The following is an 18,376-nucleotide window of genomic DNA, read 5'->3' as shown; positions in this document are numbered from 1 at the left end:
TTTAGCGTGTACGTGACACTTCAATCCTTTTAATTTTGTTTTGAGCTGGTAAGTGACTGACGCATAGGTAGCCGTAGCTTCTTCAGGCGTAATCGCACTGAAAAAACGGTGTCGGGGCGTTGAAAACACGGGGCTTGATTGCTTCCCTAACAATCCAAACTAGGAGTTCTTGTATATAGGGTTGTAGTAAAATATAGCAATGTGCTGTAACGTAGGAGCTGGTTTGTGTAGGTGATTTGGCGAAATGGGGCTGGGGGTGATTAGCAGGTGACAGCCAGCCTAACTTACCTAACCTTTGAGACGACGGCCAGCCGGCCGGCCAACGGCGCAAATTGAGCCAATTATCTATCCGACATTAGCAGCTGCGTTAATCCTCAACCAAAACACACAACCAGAAAAAAGAAACTACGAGTAGTACGTGGTCGACGACGTGACGCACATGGGAGGGAGGGAGATCGGAAGAAAGGGCTTCGTGCATTGTTGGCCTGGCCGCCCCCACAGGGGATGACGAGGAGAAAAGGAGGATCGGAGGAGGAGCAGCGAGATCAGGGCGGCATGTGCTCGCAGATCTCAAGGAGAAGGAGAAGAAGGAGGCGAACCGAGCGCGGCGCACGCAGCCGACGTACATTCACCGAGCACCCAGTCGAGTCGTGCTCGCCACGCGCGCGAAACCGAGAAAATCCACCGGCTCGCGTGGCCTCTCGCCTCGTCTCGTTTCGTCTTGGGCGGAACGCGAAGCGCGCGCGCGGGCGCCGAGCGTGTCGACGACGTCGGGCGGGGGCGGGGACCAGCAGCAGCTGCGCGGGCGCGAGGGGGAACGGAAGCGGGAGGGCAGGCAAGGGGGGATGGAAGTGGAACGTTCGGGCGTGGTGGGAGATAGCGTGCGCAACATGGGTGAGCGGCGTGCGTGCGTGCGGCGTGTAACGCTCCGTGGCAACATGGCGACGTGCACGGTCGACGGATCGCCTCCTCGCGCCCCAACCAAACCGGCCTGTATGGTGATCGTCGTCTGTCTCGATCTCTCGCTGTGTTCTGATCGAGCCTCTGACCCCGCAAGATGCGATCCTGGCAGAAAATTTCAAACGATGTATTTACAAATAAACAATAATTTATAAATAAAACTTTTATATACTTGTTTATAATGATATAAATGTTTAGGCTAAAAAATAAGCTGCAATAAAATGCTTTAAAGTCTATTCTAAATTTAGGGATAAAAATTTAAATGTTTGCTTTATAAATCTAAGCAGAAGAGAAAAGATGATTACGTTGATTAGGCCATTCCCAACGCATAACATTAGATATAGTTTTCATAAACTTCCTATCATCAAAAAAACTAGTACTAGACATTACTCTTCCAATACAAACACCACTGTTCCATACTTCAATTTAATATTACTTATCTTACATGATATCTTGGATATTGTGTAGAAATCATATCTTATGCAAGACATGGTTTCATTCACTTGCCACATCATTTTTTTTCTTAGATGACAACATATTTAATGTTATGGACACTATCCTAGTCATTGGGTTGGGAATGGCCTTATAAAAAAATATGGTAGGAATTAAGCGCATTTTATTTATTTATTAAGATGGTATGTACATTTTGGAACTTGGACGTGTCGCGCTGCTGCCATGTGCCAAGTTTTGGGGTTCAGTGAGACCGGTCAGCTAGCAGGTCGACACCTACTGTTTCATGTTTTGAGTAGACAAGTTGTGCCCAACCGTAGGATTTGTTATGGGAACGAGGCTGTGTGCCACTCTCATGCAATGCAGTTGAGTGGGATTTCTTTTCGGGGAGGTAACAAGAGGAATTTGCAGTATAAAAAACTTATATTTGCATTCACACACATGGGCACAAGATATGGCTGTCGGCATCCTGGTTCAAGAAGAACAATTGGTGACAAATTTATTTTGAAAAAAAATTGGCGACATGTTTGTGGAATGTGGTCAATATGGAATGCAGTGAATTCTAGACACGCCACAAATAACTTACGAAGATATGAGGGCAAACGTTCAATAGGCAAACGGTTTAGCTTTAATTTGCTCTGGCAGACTCGCACAATCAACTGCTGAAGTGCATTTTCACGTTGATCAAGAACACAAATGTAAGAGCTGCTGGTATTAAAGATATGGATGCCTCTGTTGAAGAATGGTCATTTTGGAGCTATATGTATATATGACCATTAGAAATGATCATGGTGTTTTGAGATTAACGAAGGGCTACTGGTATCCTCACTTGGCGAACCCTCTAATTTATGAGACTTTGGCAGGTTGAGATGGCATTCATAATGCACGCGAGCAAAGGGTTTGACGAGGTGGTTATAGAATTTGATTGCTATATACAAGTAGAAGATTGTGTCCCTTTGCTCCCAACAACATTTCCACCGGGCAGATATATATTCAATAACCTGGTTGAAGTACAAGAGCTTTCTAGGAGTTCTGCTTGTTTTGATATTGCCTTTTGGTTGCTGCTCTTGCAATATGACGACGCACTTAATTATGGGCTAAGTACAAACTTCATCGATCCAAGAATTGTGTTTTTTTTCTACGACAAAGAGAGTACCTACTTGGGACAGATGTTACTTGGCAACACGCACCCAGTTTTTTACTTCCTCTGTTCTAAAAATATAAATATTTGCAGTGTCTTTTAAGTAAAGGCTAAGATGAGATCAAAATATCTTCTTTTAGTCATCTCAATAGTCAATTTTAAAATTTAAATTGATTGGGTTTCCTTTGAAAACACCTGACTGGTTCTAGAATCATGGTAGTCAATACATGAATACTTACATTATGATATAAAATTTGAATTCTAGAAATACATATTTTGGAATGATGGGAGTACGTGATTTCCCATTATTAATCATCCTTAGATGCAATGAGAATGAAGCTTCTAATTCAAAAACAAAACCACAGTTAGAATTAGGGTGAGTCCGTTTGAGCAAATCGGTTGAGCAACTTTGTCATTTTCCGATAGTATACTGCTCGAACGGTTAAATGGTATATTTTTTGCTAAAGTTTTTTATATGGAAGTTGCTTTAAAAATTAAATAAATTTATTTTACAATTTTAAAATAATGAATACTTACCTCCTTTTGACTGCAGCGAAATTGCCAGAGTTTTGCCAAAATAACTCACTCTTAGTCATTGAAGTAGAGAACTTTTGAATAGAAATTAAAAATAATTTTAGGTAAAACTTTTACATACATCTTCTTATTATTCAAAAAAAATATTGTAAAATAAAATGATAAAAAATATATATTTTTTACAAATTTAAACTTTGACTTATGCTAATATGGTGTTGCTAAAACCGTAAAACGATGCGGCTGTTGGCCGGACGCTTAGAAAAAAGAACGATATTCTACTAATAGGAATTCAGAGCTGGGCTTGGGCAAAGACATTGGCCCAATATAACGAACCTAGGCCCAACCGAAAACGTATTATTACGTAGTGCAACTCGACCTTCATTGCTATCTCACTGCTTGGTCCATAATATGAGAGGCCCAATGCTGAGCTAAACCATGTTAGATGTTGGGATAGCCCGTTGATTAGCAAAGTAAAGGCAAGCCTAGGTTATCCACGTAAACCAAATATACTACGCCTCCCTCAACTTTCAAAATCACGTCGATTTACAATCTTTTGTGGTTAAGCAGCAGTTTCGTCCGACGTGGCATGGCGACATGTTCTACCTACAATGAGTTAGAAAAAAAAAAGGCTCACATGTTAGTGAGTTATATCGTTTTCTCTCTTTCTCTCTAACCCCTCCTACTTTCTATGCCCCGAGCTCAAGCTCAAGGGTAGTGCCGATGAGAATAAGGATGGCGGCGGAGCTTAGCATGCACGATAACATGTGCAAAAGGAAAAAAATGTTGGAACACAATATCTATCCCGATGAACATGAGTTGTGAAATAGCCTGACTTGTGTGTGGATGGAGGAATTCATGCTTCTTTGACATGAGGCCAAGGGCAAATTGTCTGGCTTTAATGACAAAAACACTCAATTGGACCGAAATAGCAAATTAAGTAACGGAGCAATACTTAGATTAAAAAAGTGTACCTTCTGATACAAAGCAAAACTTTGAAACCTTTGGTGGCATGGAACCAATTTTGCCGGTATTTTCCTCCATTTCAGAACTAGAGGTTTTCGCCCAACCACCGCGCGCTCATTTCTTGTCTGGGGATGAGATCTAAATCTGCATCCTTGTGCGTAAGCGTAACTTTGAATAGCCCACGGCTTAATAGCTGGGCCGACCAAGACCAGGTTCAGAAACGGGTGAAGGTGATGCCTATCAGTAGAATGGCCAGCCCCAAACTGTGCATATTCGGCATTGCTTAACCCGTCATGCAGGCCCAACAACGAGGTTTGGGGTTGCTTTCGACGATTATCTATAATCTGATGAGCACCGATTAGCTGTTTCATTGGATTACTAATAATCAGTTCCCTTTCCTTAAAATAAACTGACAGGACGCACAATGCACACCAAAAGGGCAAAAACTGAGGCTCCTTCAAAACATAGGAATTTTATAAGTTTTTCACACAAAACTATTCGATTCCTTCAAAATTTGAATGAAATTCCTTCACACCGAATAGGCCTCAATGCTTAACATAACCATGATTCGCTCGAATTTGGTTGAATTCTGTAAAATTCTATATATCAAACCAAAATCTATCAATTATATATCATGACATTTTGGTCAACAACCACGAAACCGATGGGTTTTCGTCGGATATATATGGGGAACACAAAAGCACAGGCAGACAGGCACCAACTAAAACAGTTGACAACGCCATCGGTAGATGGATCAGCGCTGCACTCACCACCTGTCGTTTTTAGGGACGTAGGCTGCCTTCGGCAGTCATTGCTGCTAACTTAGGCGCATGTTTTCTGAACGGTTAAACAAAGTGGTTTTTATAAAAATTTTCTTTACAAAATTATATTAATATATTTTATAATTTTTATAACTAATAATTAATTAATTATATACTAATCTATTAATATGTTTTTCACGCCGGATAACTAACATTTAGCCGAACGCGAAACTCAAATCTAATCTATTAATTAATTATATACTACTCTATTACTAATTATACTAATCTAGCTTTTCGAACGCCGTAGGAGGTCGAAAAGCTCAGCAGCCAAATCGACCGCGAATCTGAACATTCCAGCGGCGAACGAGACATACCTTGGTGCTCCCATGTGCAGGTGACAAGAAGATTTAGAGAGAAAAGCTTTGCTCTTTGCTGCTGATGCTGCTACGTTAATTGGATACATGCAATTAAAGACTGCTTTTGTGGATGGGATCAGAGATTAATATTGTCGTGACTGGCTAGGGAGGACGAACAAACATGATCAGTTGGCTATTTGGTTGGTCATGTAGGCATATGTAGCCCACATGCATCAAACCAGGTACAGATTCGTGGTACCTTCCCTGGATCCATGGCTCATATAATTTGTGTTTCAATTAAAGGGGATTTTATATATTGTCGATGATTTTTTTCTACATTGCAAAGATGCCAGTTGTGAACAGTTTCAAAAATAACGATCCAAACCGATGATAAATAGCTTCTATATCGTCCACGCTAAAACATAGAAACAGAGCAAGCACGCGCAGAAATGCTAGCATCTAGAGGTGAATGCGGGATGCGTGGCTCGCTATTTGTGGATACACGCTAACAATGGTTGTTTGATAGTTAAACATCTATAAATATAGAAAATTTCAATGTTTTTTTAAAATTAAGATAATAATGTGTTAACGCCAGATTTTTGAAGAAGATGAAAGCAATCGTGAGAATGGGTAAGTTTGGAAAAGGACGAAAACTTATAAATCAAGCCAATGGGAACACGACCGTTAGCATAATGCGCACAAACAGGGAGTCCGTTAAACTGTACCATTAAAGCTGCATTTGAGCCGATGATGGAAGACGGTTAAAACAAAAGTGAATTTCGGAACAATAAATTATTCCGAAATTGGGGACATGTGTTAACGCCAAATTTTGGAAAATTGTCGTTATGGGTTAACGCACGATTAGAGACCAAAGCAGACAAGAAAAAGAGGATTGGCTGGAAGAATAGATTGAAGACAATATGAATTCGGCCAATAGAGTCTGAATCGGACAAGAATTGGAGTCCGATTGGACCTGGATGCTTAGAGATAGATTCGGTATTAATCACAGTCCGTATAAATTAGGTTTGTTTTTATCTTAGAGTTTGTTTAGAATTTTATATCTAATTAGAGTCTGAGTGTAATAGGTTAGTTGTTAATACAGATCCATTTCTAGTTAGGTTAGTTAGATTTCGGGGGTATAAATAGATTATCCCGCAGCTTTGTAAAAACGACAATCAGTTCATCAAATTTAACTTCGGCGCATCGCCTACCTTTTCATCAGAGCGAGCTCTCGGCGCGAGGTTTGTCAGCTTCGCAATGTAAGTTCGTGTTCGTCAACCCGTCGATCGGCTAGAACAGGACTTTCTCGATTATGTTTGATCTTCTGCCTAGCTGGTCGATGGTCTATCTAAGATCTATTGTTGCTTTAATCTATTCTTAGTTTGAAATAGTGGTAGGTTCTCGATCAGGTCCTCGCGAGTTCTTTATTTGATTCATCGATATGAATATATTCAACATGATTCTATCTTGGTTTAGTCCGATCAATCTAGTTGACTGGGTTTGTATCGTCAGATTGGATCAGGGATTCGTGATGGCTTATCGCTGGAGTTCTAGCCAGCATTATCTCAAGTAATCCGTCGATTTATTTATTAAACTTATCGATCTTCATGTTTCCTATAGTTATATCGTGCTTAACTACATACTGTCTCGGTTAGGTCCGATCTATGTATGTTGGTTTGATCTGGCTATAGGAACTTGTCCGATCAGCTGATATTAGTGAATCAATTGATGGGTTACGCTGGTTTGGTATCCATTCACTCATATGCTACAATATTTTACCAATTTCAAATATGATTTTGTTTAGATCTAAGCTGTCTTGGTTTAGTCCGATCTTCTAGGTCTAGCACGAGCATGTATGTGCTTGGTTATTATTGTTTCGTGTTAGTAATTACTATAGCAATCCAGTTTATCCTGAATTCCGTGGTTAGTCTACTATCGGTTGCTGATTGTGTGTGCGATAAGCATCAGATTGGTTCGATTGGATGATTAATCTTAAGACTGTCCTGGTTAAGTCCGATCTTTTAAGATTAATTGGTTGGTCGAGCCATTTGGTAATTATCCTACTCCTGATTCAGCCGATCAGGCATATTTTCATCTATCCTCATAAAATTCTTGTAAAGCCGGTCGTCTAGTTCATCGGCTAAGGTTCTGAAACGGTATCGGCTATTCGGCCGATAGCGATTTAGGTTTAACTATTTTTTCTATGTTATATCTTGTCAGTTACAGGATTAAACTGACTGACACGCCCAGCAATCTAAGAATTTAGTTCATGCACTGGAGTAGTCTTAGAGTAACTCCTAGATCGTCGTGTGTGATACATTGTTAATCATTTTCAGCGTCAACATAATGGTACCATTTTCATATCTAGGTGAAAGTCTAGGCCAGTGGTTTGCTAGGATGGTAACAACAACTTTTCAGTGACTTAATCCCTCCTGGGATATTGTTGAGGTGTTTATCAACCCTAGCTGCAGCTAGGTGAAACATCTTGTTGGATTTCCTGCATGCGCAGTTATAGCACTTCCCACGTCACATCCTCTTGGCAGGCAATGTGTCTAAAAGAAAATGTTATTATTGAACCCGCCTTTAGATAGTTTGTGTAGCACCCTTGGATGGTGGCTGGACTAGTGTGATATTCAACACCGATCCAAAGACAAGGATAAAACTATCTGTATAAATTATATTGATAAACCCTTATTCATGGGTGACGGAAATCTACATAACCATGCTCTAGAAAGTGAACTATAGGTTATATATATGCCTTGTCCCTATCAAAATAGAAAACAAAATCTTCAAAACTTGTGCCTTGTGGATTAAACCTCATGCACATCATCGACAGCAGTTGACGTCGCATCAAAGTGAAAGATATCATCAAACGGTAAGGTGTTATCTCCCAAAGATATTATTAGAGCAAGTTTAATATTATAGTCAACTATTAGCTTCAAATAATCTATTAGTCAATCTAATAACCAGTTAATATAATAGTTACCTACAAAACATATACTACACTATTATTATCAGATTTCACCCGTTTTACATGTATTAGGTATTAGAGTCCATGCTGCAACGGGCTATAATTTTATAACTCGCTACTCTTCTCTCTCATTTCATATATCTTTAAAATATGTTTATAGTTGACTTATAGTTTGCTATTGTACCTGCTTTATCACCTCGTAACTGAACCGTATGTCAACCATTCGTCTAGCTGGACGATGTTGGCACCGCCACCGCCACCGCCGACATCGTGATCATCGAATGAACACCGTCGCTAACCTACAGTATGCATGGCTGCCAAACGGACGCCGTCTCTAGCTGCCAGACGAAATGCCGCCATCTTTGCTGTTTATGAAAGAGATGAAACGTACTCTCTCCGTTCCAAAATAAACTAATTTTTTATTTTTTACCTTTAATTTTTAACTCTTCGTCTTATTCAAATTATTTTTGCGATTTATATTTTTATTTTTATTAGATGATAAATCATGAATAGTATTTTACGTGTGACTAATTTTTTTTAATTTTTTAAAAATTTTTCAAGTAAGATGGATGATCAAACGTTGGACACGGAAACCGAAGAATTTTTTTTTTTTTTTTGACAGAGAGAGTATTGGAAGAGGGCTTCAAGAAAGATACATGAGAAGAAGACAAATTGCCAGCTGATCCGCACCGAAGCAGCAGCAGCAAGGAAGCGCCGGCCCGCCGTCACAAGTCGGCAAAGCTCAGCCCGTAGGGCAAACTACAAAAAAGAATGCCTTCCTACTCCCTCCGTTTTCTTATGCAACGTACATACTACATTTGAATTTATATTTAACCTAATGTCTTATTCAAATTTTTATGTGCAGATATGTAAAATTATAAATCATGTTTAAATTAAGTTTCTTTAGTAATAAATTAAATCATAACAATATAATTAATAATTGTGTAAATTTTTGAATAAGACGAATGTGCAAACGTAGACAAAAAATCAGCGGCGTCAAATAAAAACCGGATGAACTATATGATTATTATTTCATGGCATCTGGTAAATAATATGGGTAATTTTACCATACTTGAAAATTAACTTTAGATAATAAAATTTGCACATAAAAATTTAATACCTCAAGCTATAATATATCTTAAGGTATTAAAATTAGTACTAAAAATTATGAAGATGGTAATATTACATAAACAATATATATATAGTCTCCTTTGACCTCTACCTAGTACCTCCTTTGCTTTTGTTCATCCGTAGGATCTCAAATTATTCACTGGCAAGTGTGGCAATAATAATCCATACTCCCTTTTTTTCCAGAGCAAAGACAGAAGGGAAAAAGGGAAGAAGCAGGATTTGGCCTACATTTTGGTGTAGACCTTTAATTTGCAGCATTATGGCATTGGTCCCTGAACAACAGTTGCAGTGCACTATGTGACTGTAGCCTAAGGTAGGCAGCAAGCTGCAGATGGTCATGGCACTAACTGTACTCTGAGGCCAAGTGAACCTTAGTGGCGAAGGCTTCCAAAAAGTGTACCTGCTGAGATTCCCTTAAGTTTGGCTATGATGAGTTAAGGATCAATAATCAGCATTATGGAGTAATCAAGGTGCCCGTACATTGGCTCTGTTTAAGCGTGATACCACCGAATTCCTAAACCTAGGGCTCATTAACTGAGTATATATTTTTTAAGATAAAATTTTAACTAAAACACATAGTATTTTTCTAGTGTATTTTTCAACTAGGCATGGGGCTCAAGCCTAAGCTGTTCCATGTCTAGTTCTGTCCCTGGGTTCTGTTACGACAATTTGTTACTTTGAGAGAGGGAACCAGTAAGATTACTTTGTTTATTTGTGTTAGATAAACTTACCTAAATCATATAGATGTTCCTTTTTGAGGAAATGCTGTCCTGTGTCTCTTTTGCAAGGGAAGTGCTTAACGAGGTTTGCTCCTTATAAGAGATCTTTTGCTAAGATTTAACAATATCGTGTATACGTCAGACCTTGTCTTAAAAAAAAGCTTCAAACTAATGACTAAAGTTCGATGCTTGAAGTTGAAAGTTTGCCCTAGTTCTTTCGGGAACTCCATGCAGATTAAAACCTTCTCCATTAATTTAGAACTAAATAAATAAGGTTCTAATACAATTGAAATTTACCAGCCATTCGTCACGAACAGCCAGCTGTAAATAAAGCTAGAACTTCCTAGGATTCAGGGGATCTATTCTATATATCATCCACTCCTCCATTGAAGAACAATAATGAAATTAAGTTAAATCTTACATATATTTCCATTCGGATATGCGACTGGTGAACATGAAAACGTTTGGTCTTTGAATAGCAGAAAAGTACCCCAACAAAATGACAAACAAACAAACAAAGCAATCACACTGGCAACCAACCTCAAATCTAGCACAGTTGCCAAGTTGCAACTCTATAAGCACAAGATATTTTCCTCCAAAACATCAAAAGAAACATTCCAAATCATGAAACAATATATATAGCACACCACAATCCACAAACTTTTTCACACACGAGCTCAGCTAGACATGCAACCTATAATTGGGACCATGTCACAACTTGATCGCATCCATCATAAACTTTTACAGATGATGTTGCATTGATATATGTTGGTGCATGTTAATTCACTTTAGTTTTGCCAATTAAGCTATAGATCCTCCTCCCCTTTGCTACTATCACTTTTGCTTTAATCTTTCACTGGCCTTTTTGATCTAGTAAATAAGTTACTTTTCCTCCCCCTCCCTGTTCTCCTCCTCTCCTCTCCTTTTTTATCAGTGCCCATGATTCTGCTAGCCAGCTACCACATGCAACTTTTTTCATCCATGTGATGTTGAAGCTTCATGGAAGAAGAAGAAGATGATCTCATGTCACCACCCCTATATATACCCATGCAATCCTACAAAGCAAACTCCATGCCAAACACACATAGATCTACTTGCATTCGTATTGCACATTGCTAGCTAGCCATAGCTAACGCATATAATTGCACCACTATATCATCATCAATATCACATTTTGTGATTGATTTTGTGGCAAAGTGATCAAGCTGCGTTGTTTGGTGGATAGATTTTGCTCATCGATCTTGGTCGGTGGGTCGAGGAGAAGATGAAGAAGGCGTCCAAGTTCTTGAAGGACCTCTTCGCCGCCGTCGTCGCGGCGGTGAAGGCGAGGTCGACGGCGGTGCGCGCCAAGACGAGCGTCGTGAGGACGCGCCTCGTCGTCGTCGGCATCCTCCGCAACAGGAAGCTCCTGCTGAGCGCCATCAACAGGAAGATCCACGCCGTCGTGAGCAGCGGCGGCAGCCAAGGCGAGTACGGCTACGGTGGCGGCGGCGGCGGCGAGGCAGCCACCGCGTTCAGTCACCACGGAGGCGGTGGCGGTGGCGCCGGCGGCGAGCAGCAGCAGCACAGCCTGATGAGTGGCGTCCACCTCCTCGGCGGCAGCAGGAAGGCTGCTGTGCTGCAGAGCCTGCCGAGCTTCGTGTTGGAGCAGGAGAGGAGCGCCGTGGTGCTGCTCAGCAGCCTGCCGAGCTTCGCCATGGACAGGGACAGCGGCGGCGGCGGCGGCGAGGAGGACGACGAGGAGCAAGAAACGGGAGGGAAGCAGCAGCAGTCGGTGATCGAGCTGGCGCGCGGTGCGGCGGAGTGCGGCGGCGTGGAGTTCAGGCTGGAGGACGAGATCGACCACGTCGCCGACGTGTTCATCAGGAGGTTCCACGAGCAGATGAAGCTGCAGAAGCTCGAGTCCTTCAAGAGGCTCTGCGAGATGCTCGACAAGAACTAGCTTAATTACGATTAGTAATTAAGTAAACTAATTGCATGGTTTGGGTCGGCCTAATTACCAGATTAAGGCAGAGTTTGATAGAATAAGTGACAAGGAGCCATGCATGCATTATTACATATGTAGCATGTTTCTTGAACTGAGTGAGTGATGGTGTACGTAGGTACTTATCGATGATCCTTCGTTTTAGAGGAGAATCGATTGATGTACCAAAGAGTCCCATGACGGCGATTAATAAAGATTCAAGAGACCAGGCTAGTTCTGAAACACATAAAAAACTTCAGAAGAAACAACCGCTCAAGTGCTTAACTGATTCGAAGTTTTTTTTTTCTGGTATTTTTTGCATTCTAATTAAATGGGAGAGAAACATTTTTACCCTCATCATATAAGAGGGCGCCAACAGATAGAATCAACAGTACTGCAAAAAAAAAGTATTATGGTCCCAGTTACACTTTAACGGTCTTTTGGCTGCTAACATCAAGTGATTCTTATTCTAATCATTAATTAATGGCAGAAGGGCTAGTTAAAAAGACGGAGTGTGCTTGTCCAATCGATTTGAATTAAAGAAATCCGGACACCTTTAACTTTTAAGCAATAAGCTGAAATAGGCCGGTAAAGGGGGTACTCAAACATGCGTGCAACCAGAAAATTTGTGGAGAAAAAGTTAACAAATTTACAGATATCGTCAAATTCTAAACCGAATTATACATTAATTATTTTGCATTAACGAGCAGAGAATCAAGGGAGATGCCAAAAGGACTGAAAAACTGGCATGTTTTAGTTTCAGAATTTTGCTTCGCGCACATGAACCGAGCAAAATCCAGACGCTAGCTAGCGGATTCCATGGATAAACCTAAGCACAGTCCAATCTAAAAGTTCTGAAATATGTCTGAATTCTGAGGCAGCATTACAAGAGGCATCTTAAGATGTAGTCAAATCATAACATCTGAATGCTACAAACTTCACAAAATATAACAATGCTAGTAGTATCATCTCCCAGTGTACATAACAGAGAGCTTGTGTGCAAGTAGTTTTATTGCTGGAAAATCCACAAGTACTTGCAGTGCTGTATGTGTCGAGTAAAAAAACATGTCAACTCCACTGTGCTTAAATGCGCAAACTGATTTCAAATGCCAGTAGAATCAACTGATTCTAATTCCCAGTCCCAGCCCAATCTAACAAAGTTTTGTTATGCTCCTATTTCTGAGGCAGCATTACATCACTACATCAGATCAGACATCTGAAGATTTCAAATGCCAAATCAGTGCATCTGAACCTTACAAGCTTCACCAAGACACCATTGATAGTAAAATCATGAGACCTCCCCGTGTACATTACACAGATTGGCACAAATGCACGAGTACTACTTTTTTGCAGGGAAAATGCACAAGTACTTACCGTATTGTATGTGTCTGAAGGAAAAACGATATCAAGTGTAGTGCGTTTAATACTAGTAGCGGAAACTGTACTTCCTGCAAATTAGAAATATAGTGAAGTGCAACAGTGGTCCCTAAACTTATGTGTATATGTCATCTAGGTCCCTGAAATCTCAAAATGCATTTTTGAGTCTCCGAACTTGTCTAGGGTGTCATATAGGTCCAAACGGGCTCTGATCTGCTCTATCCGCTGATGTAGCATGCTTCGGTGATGCCTACGTGTTGGTGGAGACATGTGGTCCCACATATCAGTATCTCTCTCCTTATTCTTTTCTCTTTCTTCTCGATTCCTCACTCCTTTGTTGTGCTATCTCGTTCCCTTCTCACATGTGCGCTCGCTCGAGCGGGAGAGACGGTTGGCGCGCGACGGCGCACGCGGTGGCCGGACAATGTCAGCGCCACATAGGTGCCACCGTGACATGCCACGTCAGCGGATAGAATGGGTTGGAGCCCGTTTGGACCTATTTGATGCCCCAGACAAGTTCGAGGACCTAAAAATATATTTTAAAAGTTCAGGGACCTAGATGACACATGCACACAAGTTTAAGGACCGCTGGTGCACTTCACTCTTAGAAATAGTAGAACGGAAGTTTCAGATTTTCACGAATGAAATAGAGGCTGAAGGCCCAAAAATCAGTACGATCCTTCTAAAATTGGAATGACCTAAACGAAATAGAATACATAATCAAGTACTAAAAGTTGAATATTTTTGTCAGAAATATTTCTGTTGTGTCATCTTATTACTGTTTGAATCCATCCCTTGATTCAGTTTCAAACGAGTCTATCTCGAAAGATACTGCAAATCCTTAACCCGTTCCCAGATTAACAGGAAAAATAGCAACAGAAAACCAGAGACAATTTAGACCTTGTTATACAAAGGGAACAAACAACAGGATGAGAAACACAAAATTGCAAAAGAAACTCTCCTGTTTAAAAGTGAAAATGATTGAACTGTTTGATCACCATTTTTAGCATAGAAGGAACTAAGAGACCTTTTGCCATTCTTATACAGCCTTTTATTTCAGTTTTGAATTGCGATATTTACTTTCATGAGACTTACAGAGAAATGTTATAGCAATTCATAGGCCTGCTTCTCCAAAAAGCTACAAAATTGAAGCAGCCTTTTAAAGACATCAAACTGACAAACTTTACTTGTCAGCATTCAGGGGAAATATTAGCAGTAAATGCTACAAGAAGAACAGAAATCAGAACTAGATTATTGAGATAAGTATAAGAGGCATAACACTGGTAACCATAGAAAGAAAAATAGTGTAACAATAAAAAAAGTCCAACAATGCACAGTTAAGGTTTGATGGACTATGTTATGAAATAGTCTATATTGATATTTTACTAACAGCGGAAAATAAATCATCTGACATGAAAACATACGTTCCAGATCCAGATGGTTTTAAAATATACATTTAGTGCCCAGATAATTAAAGCATGTTTACTTAAAAATGAATGACATGGACACAAATTTAAAAACCTAGCAAGGGAGAAGGAAACATGAGGCTAAGACAGAATCACATATTTTTCAACATCGTATGATGTCATAAAGCAAAGCTCATCGCCAAGTAATCCAAGGAATATGAACTTGCACATGTCGAGGCCAACCAAAATAAAGCTAGCATATGTAGAGCTCAACCATAGACAAGATCAGAAGTTGCACCTTGTCTCCCTAGTTACTGAGTTCAATTCCCATCAATCTTAAAGAAATAAGTCTTGAGCTGTTTAGTCTTTCAGTTACTAGGACAGTATCTAGGACAAGTTGTTAGGATGCTCTAGGACAGGTTGTTAGGATGCTCTAGGACAGATTGTTAGGATGCTCTAGGACAGTATCCTTTTAGTCTATAATGCAGCTATAAATATGTATCCAGCCTCCCCTCGGGATGGTATGACGTTTGGTGATAAGTAAACAGAAAATTGCTCCAAGTTTGAGTGTCATCCTCTCACCAATAAGAGTAACAATTGAGATACTAACATCTGTTATCAGAGCCACACTTTCCTGTAGGTTGAACATCTCTTGCTCCTCCCCTTCCCAAGCTCGAGTGAGCACTCAGCCACCACCAACAGCAGCATCACCGGCTGCTCCTCCTTCCCCTTTCCCCTTCCCTTCTCCACGTAGCAACCCCCGGAGGCGTGCCATGTCCGACGGACAGTCTCGGCGTTCGGGCGCCTCGAGCACACGGCGTCAGCAGGACGCCGAGCTCGCTGCAGCGCAAGAGCGCAGGCGAGCAGCGGCACAGACCGCAGCAGCAGCAGCAAGGGCAGCAAGGCTGGCAGCAGCGGAGTTGGCGACGATCAGGGCGGAGGCGTAAGCAGAGGAGGCGGAAGATGCAGCACGTGCGGCGGAGGCTGAGGTTGAGACCTTGCGCAACAGCATCAACGGCTCCATCGTCGGCGACATCACCGCCAACAGGGACCTTGAGGAGCTGGCGAGAGGAAGGGCACGGGAGTGGACAGTACGGTGGGCAGCAGCCCACCCTCATGGCGACGGTGGTCCAGGGGACCACGCACCCACCGACGGCGCCCCAAGCGAGGGCGCGTGCGGCAACGGTAGCCCAGACGGGCGCAAGCGTGCCGGCAGCAACCCAGAGAACACACGCCGCGGCGGCTACCCTCCTGGTGATGGCGGCCGGATCTACGAAGAGTGCGGCCCTCACAGGCAGCGCGACTCTCCCTCCCCTAATCGGCGCCATGGCTACCATGGCATCCAAGCGGTGCTCAGGGACTTTGGTCCCGGTGGTGGGTGGCCTACCCTCACCAAGACCAACTACATCGAGTGGGCCGCGGTGATGAGGGTGAGGCTCTAGGTGCGGCACATGTGGGAGGCAGTTCGGTATGGCGATGTCGACTACGATGAAGACCGACAGGCGCTGGATGCCCTCATCGCTGCAGTTCCATCCGAGATGCAGTTTTCGCTTTTGCAAAAGCGGACTGCCAAGGAGGCCTGGGACGCCATCGCTGCGGCACGCATCGGCAGCGATCGCGCTCGCAAGAGCACGCTGCAAGCACTTCGCAAGGAGTGGGAGAACCTGGCCTTCAAGCCAGGTGAGGACATCGATGATTTTGCCCTCCGCCTCAACACTGTTGCAGAAGATGGTGCAGTACGGCGACGACACCTACAACGAGGAGAGAGCTATCGAGAAGCTCTTCCGCTGCATCCCAGAGAAGTACAAACAGATCGCCCGCTCCATCGAGTCTCTGCTGGACCTCTCCACGATGACGATCGAGGAGGCGATTGGTCGCCTCAAGGTCGTTGACGGCGATGAGCCACAACCCCTCTCCGGGCCCATCACCATTAGCGGGAAGCTCCATCTCACTTGGGAGCAGTGGGAGGCCTGCCAGGGTGATGGAAAAAAGGGGGAGTCCTCCTCGGTAGGCGGCCGCAAGCGCGGCAATCTGCACAAGGGGCGCGGAGGCGTCCAGGTCAGGTTGCAAGGACGCATCCGGGGTGGAGCCCGTGGAGGTGTCCAGGGCGACACCACCGACAACCGCAGGTTGACGCGAGATGGCGCCTGCCGCAACTGTGGCAAGTCTGGCCACTGGGCCAAGGACTGCCGACAACCATGACAAGCCCAGGCCAACGCCGCACAAGTGGAGGAAGAACCAGCTCTGCTCCTGGCACATGCAAGCATCGAGCTATCTCCAGCGGCACCGGCCGCATCGGCTTTCCTCCATCTAGAAGAGCCGAAGGCACGGGCCCTTCTTGGTGACGACTCCAACAACGACAAGACTGATGGATGGGTCCTCGACACCAGGGCCACCCATCACATGACCGGTCGACGGGAGTTCTTCACCGAGCTTGATCCCAGCGTCCGAGGCTTCGTCAAGTTTGGGGATGCCTCTGGCGTGGATATCAAGGGCACCGGCTCCGCCATCTTCACCACCAAGTCCGGCGTGCACAGGCTGCTCACCGGAGTCTACTACATCCCCGCGCTGAGGAACTCCATCATCAGTATTGGACAGTTGGAAGAAGAGAAAGGCTCATGCGTGGTGATCAAGAACGAAGTCATGAGGATTTGGGATCGGCGCAAGATTGGGGAGCGCCGTGGTCGCCTCCTTGTCAAGGTAACCAGAGGCAACAACCGACTTTACATCCTCAACGTGCAGGTAGCACAACCCGTGTGCCTCGTCGCCCGCCGGGACGACGAGGCGTGGCAGTGGCATGAGCGCTTCGGCCATCTCCACTTTGAGGCCCTAAAGCGACTCAGTACCAAGGAGATGGTGCGAGGCATGCCATGCCTTGACCACGAGGAGCAGTTCTACGACGTCTGTGTGTTGACGAAGCAGAGGCGGCTCCCCTTTCCCCATCAGACGAGCTTCCGAGCCAAGGAGCAGCTCGAGCTCGTGCACGGGGATTTGTGTGGCCCGGTGACTCCGGCCACACCAGGAGGACGACGCTTCATCTTGCTGCTCGTCGACGACCTTTCCCGCCACATGTGGGTGACGGTCCTCGGTAGCAAGGGAGAGGCTGCGGACGCCATCAGGCGCACGCAGGCTGCTGCGGAGGCGGAGTGCAGCAGCAAGTTGCGCATCCTGCGTACCGACAACGGCAGCGAATTCACGGCGGCTGAATTCGCGTCGTACTGTGCCGATGAAGGTATTCACCGCCACTACTCCGCGCCGTACAGCCCGCAGCAGAACGACGTCGTTGAGCGGCGCAACCAGACGGTTGTGGGGATGGCTCGAGCCCTCCTCAAGTAGAGAGGGATGCCGGCTCTCTTCTGGGGGGAGGCGGTGGTGACGACCGTCTACATCCTCAACCGCTCACCTACCAAGGCTCTCGATGGTAGGACGCCGTACGAGGCTTGGCATGGGCGCAAGCCATCGGTCTCCCACCTGCGAGTCTTTGGCTGCCTCGTGTTCGCCAAGGAGCTTGGCCACATCGGCAAGCTCGACGACAGGAGCATCCCAGGGGTGTTCATCGGCTACACGGAAGGCTCGAAGGCCTATCGCATCCTCGACCCGGAGACACAGCGTGTGCGCACGGCGCGCGACGTGGTGTTTGACGA

At 43.9% G+C, this 18,376-nt stretch overlaps 1 protein-coding gene across 1 annotated transcript; it reads left to right on the top strand.

The window, feature by feature from the left end:
- The first annotated feature begins 11,037 nt into the window (after positions 1-11,037).
- LOC102711223 (heavy metal-associated isoprenylated plant protein 33-like) lies at positions 11,038-12,228 on the top strand. The gene has a single exon (XM_040521235.1). The coding sequence runs from the start codon at positions 11,251-11,253 to the stop codon at positions 11,926-11,928; it is 678 nt and encodes a 225-aa protein (XP_040377169.1). The 5' UTR covers positions 11,038-11,250; the 3' UTR covers positions 11,929-12,228.
- The last annotated feature ends 6,148 nt before the right edge of the window (positions 12,229-18,376 follow it).

Source organism: Oryza brachyantha, chromosome 2, assembly GCF_000231095.2.
Source record: "Oryza brachyantha chromosome 2, ObraRS2, whole genome shotgun sequence".
NCBI lineage: Eukaryota > Viridiplantae > Streptophyta > Magnoliopsida > Poales > Poaceae > Oryza > Oryza brachyantha.
Note: the sequence above shows the minus strand (reverse complement) of the source record. Positions and strands in the feature narration are given on the sequence as shown.